Source organism: Rhineura floridana, chromosome 1 (assembly GCF_030035675.1).
Source record: "Rhineura floridana isolate rRhiFlo1 chromosome 1, rRhiFlo1.hap2, whole genome shotgun sequence".
NCBI lineage: Eukaryota > Metazoa > Chordata > Lepidosauria > Squamata > Rhineuridae > Rhineura > Rhineura floridana.
Window position 1 is genome coordinate 31807876 of NC_084480.1, and position 19632 is coordinate 31827507.

The 19632-nt window shown below is 41.8% G+C and overlaps 1 protein-coding gene across 2 annotated transcripts in view; it reads right to left on the minus strand.

Annotated features, from left to right (window-relative positions):
* HCN1 (hyperpolarization activated cyclic nucleotide gated potassium channel 1) overlaps positions 1-19632 on the minus strand; it is a 308517-nt gene that overhangs the window by 77484 nt on the left and 211401 nt on the right. For both annotated transcript variants that reach the window (XM_061617563.1, XM_061617552.1), the window contains exon 5: positions 12645-12791. In XM_061617563.1, the coding sequence (XP_061473547.1) occupies positions 12645-12791 (147 nt within the window). The remainder of the gene's footprint in view (positions 1-12644; positions 12792-19632) is intronic.

Here is a 19632-nt window from a genome sequence, read left to right on the forward strand (position 1 = left end):
GTCTCAGGCCATTAACCTGGCAACCCTAGTTCCCTATATGATACATAATCTGCCCAGCTAGCCAGAAATGGTAGAATACCAAATGCTTGTGGGCTTCTCTTAGGCATTTGGCTGACCACTGCTAGAACAGAATGCTGGATGAGATGGGCCTTTGTCCTGATCCAGCATGGCTTCTCTTCTGTTCACTACACTCCTTGCACTCTGCACTCTCTATGTGTCCAGCTATGAGGAGAGAGCCCTCCTTTGATAAATGCTGTTTGATAAAAGCTACTCCTTACAGAATGCTCGCTTCAGACTTTATTCCCAAGCTAAATTCTATCAAGTTTAAGAGCAGAGAGAAGAGGAGAACAAAAGATAAGTTGCAGGAACATGGAATATTACCATTTTCTTTCCTAGAATGAAAAAGCACAAGAGAATGTCGCAGAAATTTTGATAACCAAGGAAGATCTGTCAGAATGGAAGCAGGTTGTTTTTTTTAAAGAACCTGTCTTGACAAAGAGGAAGAGGCTCATACAGGAAAATGTACAGAATGTCCAGGGACTCTGAACTAGAAGGACATCTTAGGCATTTTTTTTTGTCAAGAGCTTCTCTACATCACAGTTAATCACTCACGCTGCACTTTACATTCTTTATTCCAATGCCTTCAAGGGACTATACTAGTAACCTTTGGTATTACACTGTTCTGATAGTATTTCCAGGCATTCCCTGGATCTTTCCCTATGCTCCACCCCTCACCAGCCTGCTGAATATCTGTAAAAGCTTTCACCTGGCTGCAATGCCTCTTGCTTGGGAGGATGGCGGATTGAGAGACTTGGGTGGAGCTGCAAGGCCGGTTCCAGGTTTCTTGGGGTCCTTGGGCATACAGACCCCTTTAAGGCCCCCTGCCCTGCATGCCCCTCCTTGGTGGGGGCTGCTGCCACTGTTCCTACTGTGCTTGCTGCGCTGGAGGGAGGAGTTGCTGGTGGCGGCAGGCCCCCCGAGACAAGAAAGGAGCAGAGGGAAGGAGGGAGAAACCCGCATATGCCAGGAGAAGGAAGACAGGCTGCTGCCACTGCCTAGCGCACCATAAGTGACCACCCCCTTCACCTCAAGCCACTCACTCGAGTTGCACTGTGCTAGGGAGGAGCGGTGGCGGTGGCAGCAGCAACGGTGGCTCTTTCATCTCCTGAGGTGCACATGCGAAAGTCTCCCCACGGCCCACCGTCCTCCAGCAACTCCTGCAGGCCAGCAAACATCGCCAAGAACAGAAGCAGCCCCTGCCAGGCATGCACAGAAGGGGAAGCGGCTGAGCCAGTCCTGAGGTGAAAGAAGGAGGCAGCAGTGGCAGTAAAAGGAGAAGTGCTGGTGTGGCAGGGTTGGGCTCACTAGTGCTGGCTCTGGGTGGAGGGTAGAAACCTGCATAGATGCAATATAGGCTACTGTAGCCATCCACTGTTCTGCTCACTTGTGCCTCTGTCCTCCATGTGGCCCTGGAAGGTTGCTTACAAGGCAATGTGGCCCTCAGGCAGAAAAAAGGTCATGTGGCAAGGGATCTTAACAAGAGCATTCAAATGACGCAAAACCAAGACTGGCTAATTCACAGGCCTATTATAGCCTGACATGTGTTTCATGGTGAATAGCATTTCAGTTATGATTATCTCACCTCTCTTATAAATTAATTATGAACTGTAGATTATTTCTATAGGAAATAAAGACTCCCCTGTCTTAGTCAAGAAGTGCTTGAATTATTTTAAAACAACCCTGTATCTTATTCACCGCTTCTGTAAATCCACTGAAGTTGATTTTATAGCATATGAGCAGTCTCTCAGAGCAGTACTTGAGGCCTTATAGCTTCAAAAAAAAAAGAAAACAAAGTGATGGGCATTCAAAAACATGTATGAAAAAGAAAAGGGAGGAGCCCAGAATGCCAAAAAATGGGAAAGTCAAAAACTGTATCTTCAAAATAATATTTATTGTATAAACAATATTAGAATATGCCCAACGCGTTTCAGCCCAATCAGGGCTTTCATCAGGGGATATTGATTAGTTCTGGAAAATTTTTCTTATATTAAAGCAAATTAACTGCAAACACTTATGAGAACCAACAAATATCTATGTTGGTTCTCATAAGTGTTTGCAGTTAATTTGCTTTAATATAAGAAAATTTTTCCAGAACTAATCAATATCCCCTGATGAAAGCCCTGATTGGGCTGAAACGCGTTGGGCATATTCTAATATTGTTTATACAATAAATATTATTTTGAAGATACAGTTTTTGACTTTCCCACTTATAGCTTCAAGCCAGTGACTAAGATGACGTATCTCCATGAGAATGACAAAATGCCATCATTCTACTGTGGAAGGAAGGTTAAAAAAAAACACACGTGGTCTCAGCCAAGGCAGATTGATGGCAAATCTTGTGAACTTATACTGCCCAAAGGGTCAATGTTAAAATGTTGGAAGTCTCAAGATACAGTAGATGTAACACTTCAGAGCTGGGCAGATAAATGCTGTGTTTGAGTAGAGTTTTACAGAATGATCTGGGCTGCAATCTTGTGCTCAGTTATGCACAGTAGAAGTCTATCCTGGTATAATTTCCTCCAGTCACTACACTGTTAAAATGTGTGCACGGAAGCAATATTAGCTCACAGTGGGTCTTGAACAGGCAACCTGGAAATGCCTGGCAAGGATTCTGTTTGCTACAGTCCAGTTCTGACCAAAGGAGGGAATGGCAAGGAGGGCAGATAAGAAAGCTTCCTTACACCAACTGGCCTGTATAAATAGGGTGATAAACTCTTAGTCCTGTACAAGCTTCTTGGTCAGCCTTCATCAAATGTATGGTGGCACCCCACCTATAGAATGCTCTTCCCATGTAAGCCCAGGGGCCAAATATAGCCAAATATAGCCCTTTAGCTTTTTCTCTCTGGCCCCCAGGAATCTCTCCAGGCCACACTTCCTGCGTAGCCACACCCTTCACTGGCCCCGCTTTGCACCTTCAGTTAGTGTTTTGCCTGGCTGAAATGTGTCCTTGAAATCTGATAATGCCTCTTACTTTCCTGGATGGAGATGGTGTGTATGTGTGTTGTTGGTGTGTTAACTAGACTACTATAAAAGGGTAAAAAATTAAATAAATCACATTTCTTGTTCCACCCTCTGGCCTTTTGTCTTTGGCCCTGCCCATCATCGGCATGCGGCTCCTGGAAGGTTGCCTAAAGAAAATGTGGCCCTTGGGCTGGAAATACTTCCCCACCCCTGTCCTAGACGCATGGCTGATGGAAACACTTTTGCCATTTCAACACCAGGTGGGAACTCTTCTGTTTACCTAGGCTTTTTTTCAGGGGAGTAACAGGAATGTTGCTGCTTCTGCAAATTAGGAGCCCAGGTTGTAGCTTACTGGGTGTTTTTAATGATGCTGTTTTTTTTAAATCTGGTTTTATAAGTTGTGCTGAATTGGTTTTACTGTGGTCTTGTTTACTCTTTATTGTATCGTAATTGGTCCTGGGATCATACAATGAAGGGCAGCCTACACGTTCTGGTGTAAATATACAAATAAAATATATAAGCAACTGGAGGACTTGCTCTTGCTGGGTGCAATTGGCATCCAATCCATAAATAAGTGACATTGCCATTGAGAAAGGACTCCTTCTAAGTATGAAGAAAGTACCATAAGGCATTGTAGACAACATTGCTAGGGGTTGTACATTTTTCCTTCTCTGTTTTTGCAGGGCATAATATCTGCTGCTGCTGTAGAGGGTGGTGCTAGAGAGCTGAAAGTTCCTTTGCCAAAACAATAGCAACATGAAGAGAGCTTGGGGATAGCTTGACTTTAGTTGCACCCCAAATGGGCCAAGAAAACTGCATCTGAACAAAAGCCTTCATTGTTGTGCTGTGTGTTCTTAGGAATACTCACGTAAGATGTGCGGGTTTTATAAATCTCTTTTTCACAATGCACAAAAGGTTAAGTGCACCGAGGTTATATCCCAAATACCAATTATGTTCTCTGAAAATGAAGTGTCCCAATGTTCTACATTCTACAAGGAGACGTGATCTGCATCTATTTTCAGCCATCTTCTCACACTACGATCTAAATATAGACCAGCTCTGAACTTTAAATAATGGCTCAGAAAGGGCATTAACCTCTTTCTCACAAGTTGTGTTTGCTGTGCTGCTATAGCTCCGTAACTCTGTTACAACTTGCATTGTACAACTGCAGCTGTATCCCACCTTGAAACAGCAACGACGTTATAATTTTCTAGGACTGATCTGATCTGATCTGCATAGCTTCAATGGAGCATGAAATGGCATGCAATGCACATGCAACGGATACGCCTGTCCTACTATGCTGCATATTAAAGCTTTGTTGCAGTGATGTGAAAAGAACACATTTCAGGTTCTAGTATGTCACTTCTAAGGATAGGGGAGAAATAGGATTTAGTTCACATTTAAAGGCAAACCTACCTAATTTACTCTTTCAAAAACAGTATAAGAACTGATACAGCCATCCTTTGAAATTTGCCCTTCTCCAAATTTTGCAGTGTAGTTTTCCAGCCAAGTAATGTGTACACAAATGCATATGCTGGTGAAAATTGTCCACCAAAATGCATATATTATTGAAAATAACATATAAAAATGCATTATTTTAGAGGAAATTGTTTGAATAAATGTATATATTAGGCAACATTGCATACAAATATGTATGTATTAGGATAAATTGGCACTGAAATTCTGATGACTTTTCATGAGGGCTTTTTTAATTGAAAACTGATGTGGAAATGTCATTTTCTGATTCAATAACATTTTGATCGAGATATTGTTTTCATTTTTTTTTACAAATGCAGGGAATTAAAATACTGCTTAGAAAATAAAAACCCACTGGATGACACCAAAGGTATATCTAGTCCAAATCTCTGTTTTTCACAGTGGCTAACCAGATGGTTTTGGGAAGGGCAGAAACAGGGCATGTGTGTAACAATCCTCTGTATCTGATTGCTATCTCTGAGGAATTTGCATTGAAAAGTGTGCTGCCTTTGCACTGAGATTCTGCTTAGTTATCATCACAGCCAACACAGTCATTAATAATAATAAATAATAAATAAATTTTATTTCTAGGCCGCCTATCTGGCCGCACAAGCGGCCACTCTAGGCGGCGTACAAGATAAAGTAAAATACAACATACAAACTACATAAAAACCCAAGAACTACAACATAAAACGAACCCGAACCCACCCATAGCTAAAACCAATGGCACCCAAAAGAAAAAAGGGGGGGGAAAAGCAGCAAAACAAAAACAAAAGACAAAAACCCAGGCCACCTCAGCCAGCCAGCTTATGTATCCCTCCAAAGAGGGACAGGTGATGGAAATTAGTCACAGCTGGCTGGGTACCTGGGACCTGGTCCTGCAGGAGGCACGTCTGCCAGGCAGCAGTCCCACTGGGAAGGGTGGTGGAGGTGGTGTTCCAACAGCAGCAGCAACAGCAGGCTCTCCTTCCCTGGGTGGTGATGTTCTCCTTCTTCCTGCAGGCACTGGGTCTCCCAGGCCACCTCAGCCAGCCGGCTTATGTATCCCTCCAAATAGACCTATTCCTCCATTAATTAATGTAATCTGCCTCTAAAACCATCTACAGCAGTAGCCTTCATAGCATCTTGTGGCAACAGATTTCATAAGTAGGAGTCCTGGGTTTTGTATCATGTTAACTTAAAATGCCCTTGATTGGCATCTAAGGGTGGAGAAATTGTGGCCTTCCAGCTACTGCTGAAGCTCCAGTCAGCATAGCATAGCCAGTGGTCTGTATGTTGGGTGCCATAGTTCAACAATATCTGGATGGCTACAGGTTCCGCCTACTGGAGTTAAACCAAAGCCATTAAGAACAGTTTGATTTTTCCTGTTGCTATTGGTTTTAATAAATCTGATCTGTTGGTTTTAGTTTTCTGTATTTCATATGATTTATATTTTTTGTGAACCCCTGTGGGATTTTGTTATGAAGAGCAGCATAGAAATGTGGTAATAAACAAACAAAACAAAACAAACAAACCAGTTCTCCAAAACCAAATCCTATACTTTACATGTGCTGTAGACCAAGTTATTTTTGACAAAGTATGTGTAGATTTCGTCCTAAATGCATTCATCATATTCTAACAAAAATTTTCCTTTGGAAAGGCAGATTCAGATTTGAAGAGCTGCTGTAAGTTAGCAATCTGTTTAGTAATAGTAGCAGTTGTAGTAGCAGATGTTTTTACAACTGAAATTGTTTGGTGCTGTTTAAGGGCAGGAATGGGGGGGATTATTACCTTAAAGACATAACTTACATAGAGACCTTTATATTTGTTCTATTTATAAACTGTTAAAATAATCAGTTAAAAAGAAGGTTCAAATGTACGTGATAAAAAACCTATTACATCTTTCCCCACATTTGTAATCATGGGAATAACTTTGCCAATAATTTAATTTTTTGTGCTGGGGCATTATCTACTATGCAATAGCTATTTTACTGTTTGCAGGAACAGTGGCACCCACATGATTCCACACACACCTTTGAGGTTTCTTCTTCACCCTCATGAAACAAGCTAATGGAACCAATTACAGCCTGGGTAATAGTTCGGGACAAAAATCCTTCATCATATCTGAAGTGCCAAGATTTTTTTTTTTTTTGCAGGAACTTGGAGGTGGTTTAGGGAACTGCAAAGAATACTTCCCCAACCAATGCCATCCCACTGCATTACTTGTTATTATCTGCAAGAAGCAAGTAATGGTGCTCAAGAAACCTCTGTGAGCAAGGTCAGGCAGTGGAACTCAATTCTCCAGAAGGTTTAACAATAAAGCACATTGCTGGAGAAAGCTCCTAGATTCTGGACATTTTTATCCTAACATTCATAAATCAGGAAATCTTATCATTCAGTAATGTGGTTTGTTCTTTTTATTATTGTTTATTTTATATGTCATTGTACCTTTTTATTGTTAGCCACTCTGGACTGTTTAAGGAGCGGCAAGATATATATACATGAAAAAATGAAACTGACTGCCTTCAAGTCGATTCTGACTTATGGGCGACCCTATGAATAGGATTTTCATGGTAAGCTGTATTCAGAGGGAGTTTACCATTGCCTTTTCTTGAGGCTGAGAGGCAGTGACTGGCCCAAGGTCACCCAGTGAGCTTCATAGCTGTGTGGGGATTTGAACCCTAGTCCAACACCTTAACCACTACACTACACTTATGTGGCTCCTATGTTTTTTAAAAAACACACACCAAGAAATAAAAATCTACCAATGCAAATATATGCAGAGTTTATTTGATTTGATTTGTCCGCTAATCCTGTCATCATCATTAGGAATCTCCTGGAAACACTTATGTAGCTTCAGTTTTGAGATTGTATTTTCAGGCAATATTTGGCTTCACACTTGATACTGAGCCACCCACAAGTAATTCAGCCGCTTCCAACTTGTCAGCATGACCAAGCCAGTGGTTTCTGGGCTCAAAGAATAATCTGGGTGTTTGGGACATCCTTTTGTTTTTCTCCAACAAATTATGCAGCTTTCTTCACTTTGAAATAGAAGACACAATTTAACCCCCTCTTAAACATTCTCAATGGGATGGCACTGGAATATTTAAATTTAGTGAGACACTTGTACCACGTTCATAGCAACACGTTCCTATGAGTTGCTTTTATGTCAAACAAGCACTTCTGATGTTATAAAATAGGCTTTAATAGGGGCAAGATTCAGTAAGATTACACTGGAAAATACCATTTGCTCTAAAGAAACCCAGTTCGTAGCAATTTTAGCTGTATCATCAGCACAGGGCAGACGCTTTTTTTAAAAAATGAAGCAAAGACTTCTGAGTTTTTGACATGCATGCCTAAGCACCTAGGGCCATTCAACTGTTTATAACAGTAGCCATTATATCAATTACTAGAGAGAATGGCTTTCCTGGGTAACAATCACATGCGATCTGAAGCATGGAGGATTGGGGAGGGGGCCTGCCCTTTTCTGCCCTCTCTAAGTGATGGTCTCTGGAGCCAAATCAATATGTTGCTTCCTCCACTGCCATTTATAGTTCCAGGCTTTGGCAAAAGCCACTGTGGGTAGGGCTGGCAAATCTGTCCATTTTTGTTTCTCTCCGTTTCTCTTTTTCCCAGTCTCTCAGTTCTTCACATTCGTTTGTTATTTTATTTTTTTAAAAACCCATCAGCATTTTAGTGTCTCTCCCCGCATTTATTTATTTATTGCACTTGTATACCACCCCATAGCTGAAGCTCTCTGGGCGGTTTACAGCAATCAAAAACATTAAAACAAATACACAATTTAAAAACATATTTTAAAAACAATTTAAAACACAATTTTAAAATTCAAAACAATATAAAAACAATTTAAAAAACACATGCCTGGGAGAAGAGGAAAGTCTTGACCTGGCGCCGAAAAGATAACAGTGTTGGTGCCAGACGCACCTCGTCACTACAATCATTCCATAATTTGGGGGCCAGCACTGAGAAGGCCCTCTCCCTTGTTGCCACCCTCCCAGCTTCCCTTGGAGTAGGCACCCAGAGGAGGGCCTTGGATCTTGAACGGAGTGTATGGGTGGGTTCATATTGGGAGAGGTGTTCCATCACGTATTGTGGTCCCAAGCCATGTAAGGCTTTATAGGTCAAAACCAGCACCTTGAATCGAGCTCGGAAACATACAGGCAGCCAATGCAAGTGGGCCAGAATCAGTTTTATATGTTCGGACCGTCTGGTCCCTGTTACCAATCTGGCCGCTGCAGTTTGTGCAAGCTGCAGTTTCCGAACTGTCTTCAAAGGCAGCCCCACGTAGAGTGCACTGCAGTAATCTAATTTGGAGGTTACCAGAGCATGGACGACTGAAGCCAGGTTATCCCTGTCCAGATAGGGACATAGTTGGGCCACCAACCGAAGTTGGTAGAAGGCACTCCGTGCCACCGAAGCTACCTGAGCCTCAAGTGACAGAGATGATTCTAGGAGAACCCCCAAGCTACGAACCTGCTCCTTCAGGGGGAGTGCAACCCCATCCAGAACAGGTTGGACATCCACCATCAGGTCAGAAGAACCACCCACTAACAGCATCTCAGTCTTGTCTGGATTGAGCCTCAGTTTATTAGCTCTCATCCAGTCCATTGTCACAGCCAGGCACCGGTTCAGCACATTGACAGCCTCACCTGAAGAAGATGAAAAGGAGAAATAGAGCTGCGTGTCATCAGCATACTGATGGCAATGCACTCCAAAGCTCTGGATGACCGCACCCAACGGTTTCATGTAGATGTTGAACAGCATGGGGGACAGAACTGACCCCTGCGGAACCCCATACTGGAGAGTCCAGGGTGCCGAGCAATGTTCCCCAAGCATCACCTTCTGGAGACGACCTGCCAAGTAGGAGTGGAACCACCGCAATGCAGTACCTCCCACTCCCAACTCAGCTAGTCTCCCCAGAAGGATACCATGATCGATGGTATCAAAAGCCGCTGAGAGATCAAGGAGAATCAACAGAGTCACACTCCCCCTGTCTCTCTCCTGACAAAGGTCATCATACAGGGTGACCAAGGCTGTTTCCGTGCCAAAACCAGGCCTGAAACCCGACTGAAATGGATCCAGATAATCGGTCTCATCCAAGAACTAACTCACACCCTGTATCAATCATCTAAGGCCTTTCTCTGTGTGCCCCTCCAAGGGAGGTGCAGAGGGTGTTAACCCAAGAACAGACCTTTTAAGTGGTGGCTCCTCACTTTTGGAATGCTCTCCCCAGGGAGGCATGCCTGGCACCATCACTATCTGTTTTTAAAACATTCACCCAGGCCTTTGGATTTTAATTTTCTGCTTATCATTTAGAGGAATGGGGTTGAATTCGATCTGATAGATATTATTGGTGCACTTTAAAAACCCTATTGGTGTTTTTAATCTGGTTTTTAATCTTTACTTTTGTAAATCACTTTGAGTTCACCTTTCTGAAAAAAGTCACTAAATAAATAATGAAATACTGCACATTTTTCCAAATATACACATTATTGCAAAGTGGCAAATTTTGAACGATGGCTGTGTTTTGGTCCACAGCAAATGTCTTCTCATTATGATTTTAATGAAATAAATCACCATAACTTACTATGAAATCTTTTTGAAATGAATGGCTGATTTCTCCCTGCCCCCCGATCACTTAGCAATGCCAAGAGGGTCCAAACACTGCCTGTCACACTAATCGCTATAAAGCACATGGTAGAATGCAAATATGTTTTTAGGCACCTCTGTTCAAATAAAGAAATCAGCATGTTTCTCAACAGCTGCCAAGTAAAATAATAATAATTTGGGTATACATGTACATTGTGCTAAACTGATGAACTACATAAATCTGGAGGAAAAAATCATTGGTTAAGGGTCATTTGAGCAATCCTGCAGTATCAAATTAAAACTGTGTAGAATAAGCATGTAGAATAACCAGAAGTTCCTAGGCTAGCAGAGATTCACTGATGATGAATCAGTGAAACTGTATGACTGAAACTTTATTTTTCCAGTTAATGGTTTGGAAAAATAAACAAACTGAAGTCTGGATCCAGGATCAACATTTTTTCATGCTTACCTTTGCAGTTCTGCAAATCACAACATTCTGTTTTATGAAGAGCAGCAGACTCTTCTTAAATAATGACAAATGGGAGCAATTACATTTCCTACAACATGACCCTACAATCTGAAGTGGTCACAGGTTTTCCCCTCATCTGCTGTTTGTAAGAATTAGATTTCAGAACAGTGTTTTCTGGACTCAATCCAAGATCATTTTCTAGAATGTGACTCTGTTCTTAAGTAACTTGACCAACGTTGTCCCTGTTCTTCATGTGCTCCTACAGCTGGCTTTTCTTCAATAAAATTAAAATAAAATCTCCCATCAATGATAACTATGCATTGCCATCAAGCTGTACTCCTCAATCTGAATGTGGTGTTGGGTGTAGTCCTATATTTGAAATGATTTTATCAAGTACAAAAATTTTGAACAACTGAAATCACAATACAGTTGCAACAGGAACAGCAATGCTTTGTGCTACATAATCATTTCAGTTCATATTTCAAGATGCCCACCTCTTGGGTGAAGCACTTCATTTTCATTTTTTGTTTTAGTTTTCTTTAGAATGAGTGTTACCTCACTGGTATTTTTTTTTCTAGGTGTAACTCTAAAAAATGAATTATTGCTCCTGATGTGCAGGAGAAATAAAATTTGCTATGCAGTAAACTGAAAACTTAGTCTGGAAAGGTTAAAAAAATGTGGCATTAACCATGATCAGGCATGGAAGATTTAGCATTTGCCATTCTGTATTAGAGCTTATAATGAATAAGCATGATATTTTGATAATGCTAATAGCAAATTCATGCTTATAAACAAGGAAAGAATGTACACAGTCATCATTGGTTGGCTAAGATGCACAAACATTGAGCTTGTCCCAGCTGCAAAATGCATTACTTGCTAGATGAGTTAAGATAACCTAGTTCCACTTGATTCTCAGTATTTCATGATGTCAGAGTCTATTGGCCAACTCTTCTTTCCTTAATAGAAGCTATGTTGACTCTTCTTCAGCACTGCCATTCTTGACATTCTGTGGCCTCATTAGCACAACACTTTAAACCATAGTTAAGCTTAACTGAGGTTTAAATGTGAACGCATAGCATGCTGGTGCAGCACTACCATGACCGAGCTTGTGGTCCAAACCTGAGCTTGTGGTTTGTCTCCTCCCAAATAAACCACAACTGGTAAGCCATAAACAAACCTTGGTTACAGCTTGTGGTTTGTTTGGAGAGAAGACAAACTATGAACCCAGGTTTGGACATAATGCTAAAGCAAACCATGGCTTAGCTCCCGGTAGTGCAATACAGAAGGAGTGGGGAAAGAATGAAAATGGAAATGGACTGCCTTCAAGTTGATTCTGACTTATGGCGACCCTACAAATAGGGTTTTCATGGTAAGCGGTATTCAGAGGTGGTTTACCATTGCCTTCCTCTGAGGCTGAGAGGCAGTGACTGGCCCAAGGTCACCCAATGAGCTTCATGGCTATGTGGGGATTTGAACCCTGGTCTCCCAGGTTGTAGTCCAACACCTTAACCACTACACCACACTGGCTCTCAGGGGGGAAAGAGTGAAGCACCTGTGATTTTCTACTTGTGCACCAGCACACTGTGCATTCACCTTTAATGCTTATAAAGTGGTGTGTGAACCAGCCCTATGTTTTTAAGAAATCTGGCCTTAATATTGCTTTCCAGAATACCTAGAGGGAAAAATGGGCTGACAAGACTGCAATTTAGTGAATTACTCTAGGTTCTGTTTTTGAAAATGGTGTTACATTGACTGTCTTCCAATCTTCTACTAAAGAGGGTGATTTTAGTGATACATTACAAAATCAATAAACGAAGCAATTTCATAAACGGGTTATTTAAAAGCAGAACAGAAAAACACCATCTAGGTAAACCCTATGTAGCTGCAGTAAGATTTTATTTGTCTGGTAGGTCTAATTAGAGACAAACTGGCAAAGTTCTCCTGACCCAAGCCAAGTTCAGACAAACTTCAGAGACTCATTAAAGCCCACCTCAAATGAGAGATGACATAAGCCAGAACTGTTCTTAAGCTCACAAAGTGGAAGAAAACTCTCTCCTAGATCATCATGCAATGTTGTTGACCTTCTTACCTCCCTAAGTGGGTCGTTGAGCTCATTGAGAATGCTCTCTTCATCAAAGATCTTTCCCTGGTAACGATGTTCATAATAATCATGGATCTTCTGACGCATATCGGCAGGCAGTTTATGAAACGACATGTACTGTTCCACTTGTTTGTACTAGAAGGGGGGAAATGTAAAAAAAAAATCAATGCAATAGGCTTTTTAAAAAATAATGGGGATAACCCATAATGAGAGAATTGCTAACATCATAAAGAAGAAAGCGAAGTTATGGCTATTAGCATAGGGAAAGAAAGGATAATAGCTGAAGTTGTTTTTCTGTATTTGAGGATGTTGTAACCAAGGTTGTGAGTGAATAATTCAGAAAGGACTTCTGTCATCACATTGTGTTATTAAAACCATTTTGTTATATAGCCTGGTGGGAAACAATGCCCCCCTGTACTGAGCCAATGACCCTCTATATATTTGCTACAAAGTGCCAGCACTTTGCAGATAGGGTTGCCAGTTGTCCAGTTTTTGCCCTGAGACTCTGGATTTGTGGGGTGCGCTCTGTGTCTCCGGGTGAGTCACCTTATTCTCCAGACTCTCCGCTTTCATTTTTTTTAATTACGTTTCTAAGTAATGTGGTTCACGAAATATACACCAAAACATCAGCCCCTGCTGCAACTTCAGTTAAATGAGCTCGTAGCTGGCTGCTCTAATCCCGCCCTTTCAGGTTTGTAGCCAATAAGTGAAGGGTTGTGATTGACAAGGCAGAAACTAGAGCCCTTTGCAAGTCAGAATACTTGTTTTTTCCTGCTTTTCTGAAAATCTCATCAATTGAGTAAGTATATAGCTTTCTGTCTTTTTCTCTCTTGTGTGCAGGAGTCAAACAAGTTTAAATTTTCCTGTGCTGTTGAAGAGGGCACTGTTTTGAAAACCTTCCTAATATGAAGCTTTAATCCAGTACTTGCTTTTCTGAGAGTAAAGCTGAAATGCTAATCCCACATATCCAGAGTAAACCCCATTGAATTCAATAGGACTTACTTTTGAGTAGACATGGTTAGGATTGTGCTGTAAATTGATGGGACTTTTGAGTGAACATAGCAAAGAATTGTGTTTGTGTTGTAAATCTTTCCTCCTCCAATCCTATTTTTTAAATCAATTAGGCAGGGTTTACATAGGTATCACTGCTTTTATTATGTAGGAAACTAATACTGATTTTAAAAAAATGTTCTGCAATGACTAACTGATTTTGACAATAAACTATTATATGGGGTGTACATATTGTTACATCTCCAGTGTGAGTGTATATATGGAGTCTTTCCAACAACCTCGTGAGGTAGGGTTGCAGACTGGAAACCAAGCAGTTCACAATAAGAAATAAATCCCTTTAAAATACAATAACCATAAAACAAGTATAAACAGTTGCAAAACAGCTTAAAGTGGCATGATTATGAATTTCGGGCTGGGTGAATGAAGTTCCTTATCACTTCGGTGGGATTAGAGCAGCCAGCTATGAGCTCATTTAACTGAAGTTGTGTGTGTGGGGAGCTGATGTTTTGGTGTATATCTTGCGAACTAGACCACCTTGAAACACCTTAACCACTACACCACACTGGCTTCTTACTTCTGTGTAAGTGCTAGTGTTGGTGTACACATGTATTTTACAACTGGGTTTTGTTGTTTATGTGCCTTCAAGTCAATTATGACTTATGGCAACCCTATGAATCAGCTACTTCCAATAGCATCTGTTATAAACCACCCGGTTCAGATCTTGTGAGTTCAGGTCTGTGGCTTTCTTTATGGAATCAATCCATCTCTTGTTTGGCCTTCCTCTTTTTCTACTCCCTTCTGTTTTCCCCAGCATTATTGTCTTTTGTAGTGAATAATGTCTTCTCATTATGTGTCCAATGTATGATAATCTCAGTTTCATCATTTTAGCTTCTAATGATAATTCTGGTTTAATTTGTTCTAACACCCAATTATTTGTCTTTTTCGTGGTCCATGGTATCCACAAAGCTCTTCTCCAACACCACATTTCAAATAAGTTGATTTTTCTCTTATGCGCTTTTTTCATCTATACCCAAGTACAAAACATTAAGTAAAAAGCCAGCCCCAAGTTCCTACTTTGGTTATACTTGCTCAAGTCAATAGTCATTTAATTGATAGGTCAACATATTTGAATGCTTTAAACACATAGGGCAGTATCCAATGCACTCATTGCATGAGTGCATTTACATGTGCACAGTGGAACATTCCCACCTCTCCTTCTCCTATGCTCACCCTATGCCCTCCCCAAATGTGCTCCAGAAGATGGGGGAAACCCCAGAACCAGCGGAGGCTGGTCCATTTGGGAAAGTGGAGCACTGTCATGAGCACCGTGGTGAGCCCTTGGCTAGTGGCTTCTGCTGAGGAGGAATGAGATCCAGGGCATAGCTCCAGGGGTCACCAAGATGGGGCTGTGGGGCTGGATGAGGAGAGTTCTCAGATAACACACGTTCAGAGCAGCAGACTATTGCAGAAGGGGTTAATGAGACAAGCCCTCGACCCTCCTCCCCATTCCTGTCAAGTCAGCCTCTGCCCGCTCCTCCCCTTGGGAAGGATGAGGGCCAGTTGCATCCAGAGCTATTGGAGGGGGAGGTTCCCCATCCCTTCCTAGCCAGCCACTGGCCGTCCCTCCTTTCAACAGAGGTAAGAGCTAGCTACAGCCAGAGCGCTTGGAAGAGAGGCCAGAGGGTGAGGTGGCAGCCTTCCATAGGCAAGGATGTGGCGCAAGCTATGCAGGCATGAACAGATGGAACCCCCATTCCCCCCCCATAGAAGTGTGAAAGTTCCCGTGCAAGAAGGCTACCAACTCAAAGCCTATATAAGAGGGTCTTGTTGCAACAACGTCTGAGCTTGTGTAGGCGTGCATGCACGGGTCTTTGCAAGCTGCTGCGACCTGCATAATCTGTTGTGTTATCTGTGTCTCAAAGTCCTTTTAAGTGATAAAATAAAGCTCTAAAGGAAAGGGCATCCAGAGCATCTGAGTCTGAAACTGAGAGTCACAGGTAGGATAGGTGCTGCCCTACCAACTTTAATCAGCCCTCAGCCAGCCCCCACCTGCCTGCCTTTTTACTTACAAGCACTCCAGGATGGGTGGGCAGTGGCACTATCTGTTAGCTTTCTCTACCTTACTCTCAGTGTTGCCCTTATACAACTCATCAGGGAGGAGGAGGAGGTGGAGGAGGAGGTGGAGGAGGAGGAGGACAAAACCAGCATTTGTTTGCTCTGCTCCACCAACTGCTTCGGCTCCCTGCATTCTGCCCCACCAGTCTTGAACGGCAACAGCCACCGCTGCCCAGAACAAGGAGACAAAGGTGGAGGAGGGGAAGGGAAGTTCCATTGCACAAGCATAAATCTTTGTGCTAATGGAACAAGTAACTTAGTGCTACTTTGGATACAAGGCACAGTATATAGAAGAAAATTCAGTTAGCCTACAGAGCAAGTGAACCACTGCATCAGAGCATGAAGAAGTGCAACAGCACTAAGAAAAACCTGTAACTGTTGGTGAAGGTGCCACCTGGTCTAATCATCATGACATTCCAGCCTTGACCACAGAATTAGTATTTCTAACTTTTCTTTTTCTGCTTGGTTCCCCAGGATTTGACCTTTACAAGGCAACTGAGTGCCTTGTACATCTTATCTTTTCAGTTGCGCTGGTAGCATTATAGTACATGACACTCCAATTAATTGCTTCTGCTTAAGCCATGCCTCTTGTGCTGCTATCCACATTCCTGCCTCTTGGCAGATTATTGACCTAAGAGATTTGAATTAATACACTAACAAGTTCCAATCCTAGCTTTGATCCATTTCCTCTCCTTATTCTTTGCGTGAGTCAGGTATCCAGTCCTCTGTGCATTGATCGGTGATTTTCTCTCACCTGTTCAAAACCTTCTCTGTGGCTTATTTATTTAACTGCACTGTGCTTTTAGCCACAATTCTTAGATAAAAGATAAATAATAAAGGAAACAAAACAGAACATACCAACTAACTTTCCACACTGGATGGTTATGTGCTTCTATTTGCATCAACCAGGTTTCAAAGGACATTTGTAGGTTCATTTATTATTTTGTTGGCTGATCTAAAAATCTTTTGAACATCCAAAATATGAAAAATGGTTGATCTGAGACTGTTTCAAGTTAAATGGCACCAGTTTAAGCTGTTCAAGATCTTTGTGTAAACTACCAGGAAAACCAAGAAACTATTCATAAATGTGGACACCATTCACCACGTACAAGACATAATCTTGAACAAAATATGGTAATGAGGACTAAACAATCCTTGGAATTCCATTAAATGTTAGCTTGAATCCTGGAACCATTTCATTCTCTCTTTCTCTAATCTATGTACACATACATGTATTTGTGACCACCCAGGTGCCCAAGCTCTCTTTAAAACTGTGAAGCAATAAAACAGTGTAAATAACATGCATTACTTCTTTTAATCTGCCCAGTGATGCAGACACAGTGGTATTAACCATTGTTATGATTCATCTGATAGGATTTTGTTCTTAAAAAAAAAAAACACCTTCCAGTGCCAGTCATTTCCTCACAACACATCCTAGCTTCACCCTCAGCTACCTCCTTCCTCAAATCCACCAGAGACTGCGTAGATAACATACTAGTATCCAGTCCTGGAATGACGACATAATTTTGTCTGAGGTACTTGACTGCTGGGGATTTTGTTTACATACTTGGAAGGCACACTTCTCTCTTACTTGGAAAAGTTTCATCTGACTCCAGTTAATTCTACTTGCTCTACAGTTGTGGTGTACTAACATTTAGTTCATAAATTTATATGCCACCTTTCTTTTAAGGAGCTCAAGATGGTACACATGGTTCTCCCCTCCCCATATTATCCCCACAACAGCCCTGCAAGGTAGGCTACACTGAGAGACAATTACTTGCCTAAGTGAGCTTCATGGTCAAGTGGGGAGTAGAACCTGGGTCTCCCAGGTCCTAGTCTAACACTCTAACCACTATGAGAACATGCTGTTTCTCATGTTCATGTTTATCTTATTTACTGCCAAACTAATAGGGACTTCTGGATGTCTCCTTTGATTTGACACATCTGTTTATAGATGGGCTGAAGGTTTCCTATTGACTAACTCCTGGTAACAGGCTTCCCATAGGCATCTGGTTGGCCACTGTGAGAACAGGATGCTGGACAAGATGGGGCATTGGCCTGATCCAACAGGGCTCTTATGTTCTTAGGATTACACCAACATTAACAGTTGGAGATGGACAGTCTTTGAATAGCATGAAGCTGGTGACTCCTAGTAGTATCTGTGATCTGAAGGGTGCAGATGTTCTTGTCATAGCTGATCACCTGGTGGTGCTTGTCTTCCACAGTAGGGAATTATGTTTCTCTGAAGGTCTTCCTTACAAAACAAAGAACCAAGAACTCTTGCCAACACCTACAGCTCCTAATACAACCACTTGATAATCATTACTTTGTTCATTCAGCTAGGAACCAAGGAAGAGTCCTGTGTGTACCCCTTTGGAAGTAGGCCTCGATCTGTGGCTTTTCCAAAAGCTTGGAAGGCAAGCTGCTCTTCATGCTTGCTAGGCATCACCAAGAGAAGCACTTCTGCTTTATAACATCATTTGTCCAAAAACCCTTGCGACACTTTAAAAAAGCAATGGGCTATCCCCCAAATCTGCTGGAGACTAGGCTCATAGGTCACTGGAGAATGCTAATGTCCAATGGGAAAACACAATCCCTTAAACCAGGGTGGCTAAGCTTTGGCCTTCCAGAAGTTGCGGGACTCCAACTCCCTCCATCCTTGACTATTAGCTATGCTGTCTGGGGCTGAAGGGAGTTAAGATCTAACAACATTTGGAGGGCCACAGGTTGCCATCTCTACCTTAAAGGATCACTAGCCTACAAAGATAAATCAATAACAAAGAGGCTGCACATTGATAAGTCCAGCAACCATCTTGTCAATATGACTGGAATATATTTATGGATAATGGCTGTAGTTCCTAGTCTCTTCCTTAGTTCATGATTATGGTGCTTTAATGGTTATGGTGCTTTCATTATGCAGTGCCAATGCAAATTAATAGTAGTATTTAGGAAAGTATTTTCCAGATTAGGATTTCAGCCTAGCAGTTTTTGCAGAGCACTCTTTTAAGGTCAGCCTCCACTCTTCTCCAGTTCTTGGAATATACAAAGTAAAAATGAAATATATTATTGGATTTATATGCTCTGGATAAGGAGCTGCATATCATGGGTTAACTGGTGCTTTAACAAGCCCTGCACTAACAGAATGTAGAACCAACATTTTGTTCATTGGGCAAATAAGAGAGCAGATGGAGCTCTACCACAGCTTCCAGTGAGGGCCCAGTACATTGATTTCTACTGGATAACAGATCAAATATTTAATGCCCAGTTGATATCACTGTTGTTTTGTTTAAAAGGTAAATACTGACCCTTGTATCTGTTGTCCACCTATGTGGAGAATAAAAATGAAAATAACCTCCTGCATTGAATGTAGGTCATGTCAGGCAGTATTAGCATCAGGCATGACGCCAGGTGCTGCTGTTGCTGTGCTAATGTCCTGGTATACAGCTGGTGTAATCAGATGTGTGATACAGATTGCAGGGGATACGAGACCCTCTCAGGAGATATTGACAGATATTGATAAAGTGCCCAGTGGGTAATTGTTTAGGCCCTAACCTTTGGGAACAAGCAAAGACCAACCCAGAAATATCTGTACAGCCCCTTGAATAATGTCCTATATCCTATACTCAGGAGTAGTCCCAGTGGACTGAGTGGAATTTTGTTCTGAGTTGGCTCGTACAGGAATGCACTGCAAATAGCTGATTTACTTGATTTGGGGTTCGATATCCTTTCTTGGAAGATTGTTGAGATTTGATGACCAACATGGATATACCAAAGTGTGAGGCTGTGGCTGGCCAAGCTATCATTAGCACTGGCCATGGGCTATCTAGCAACATAGTGCTCTATGTAAATG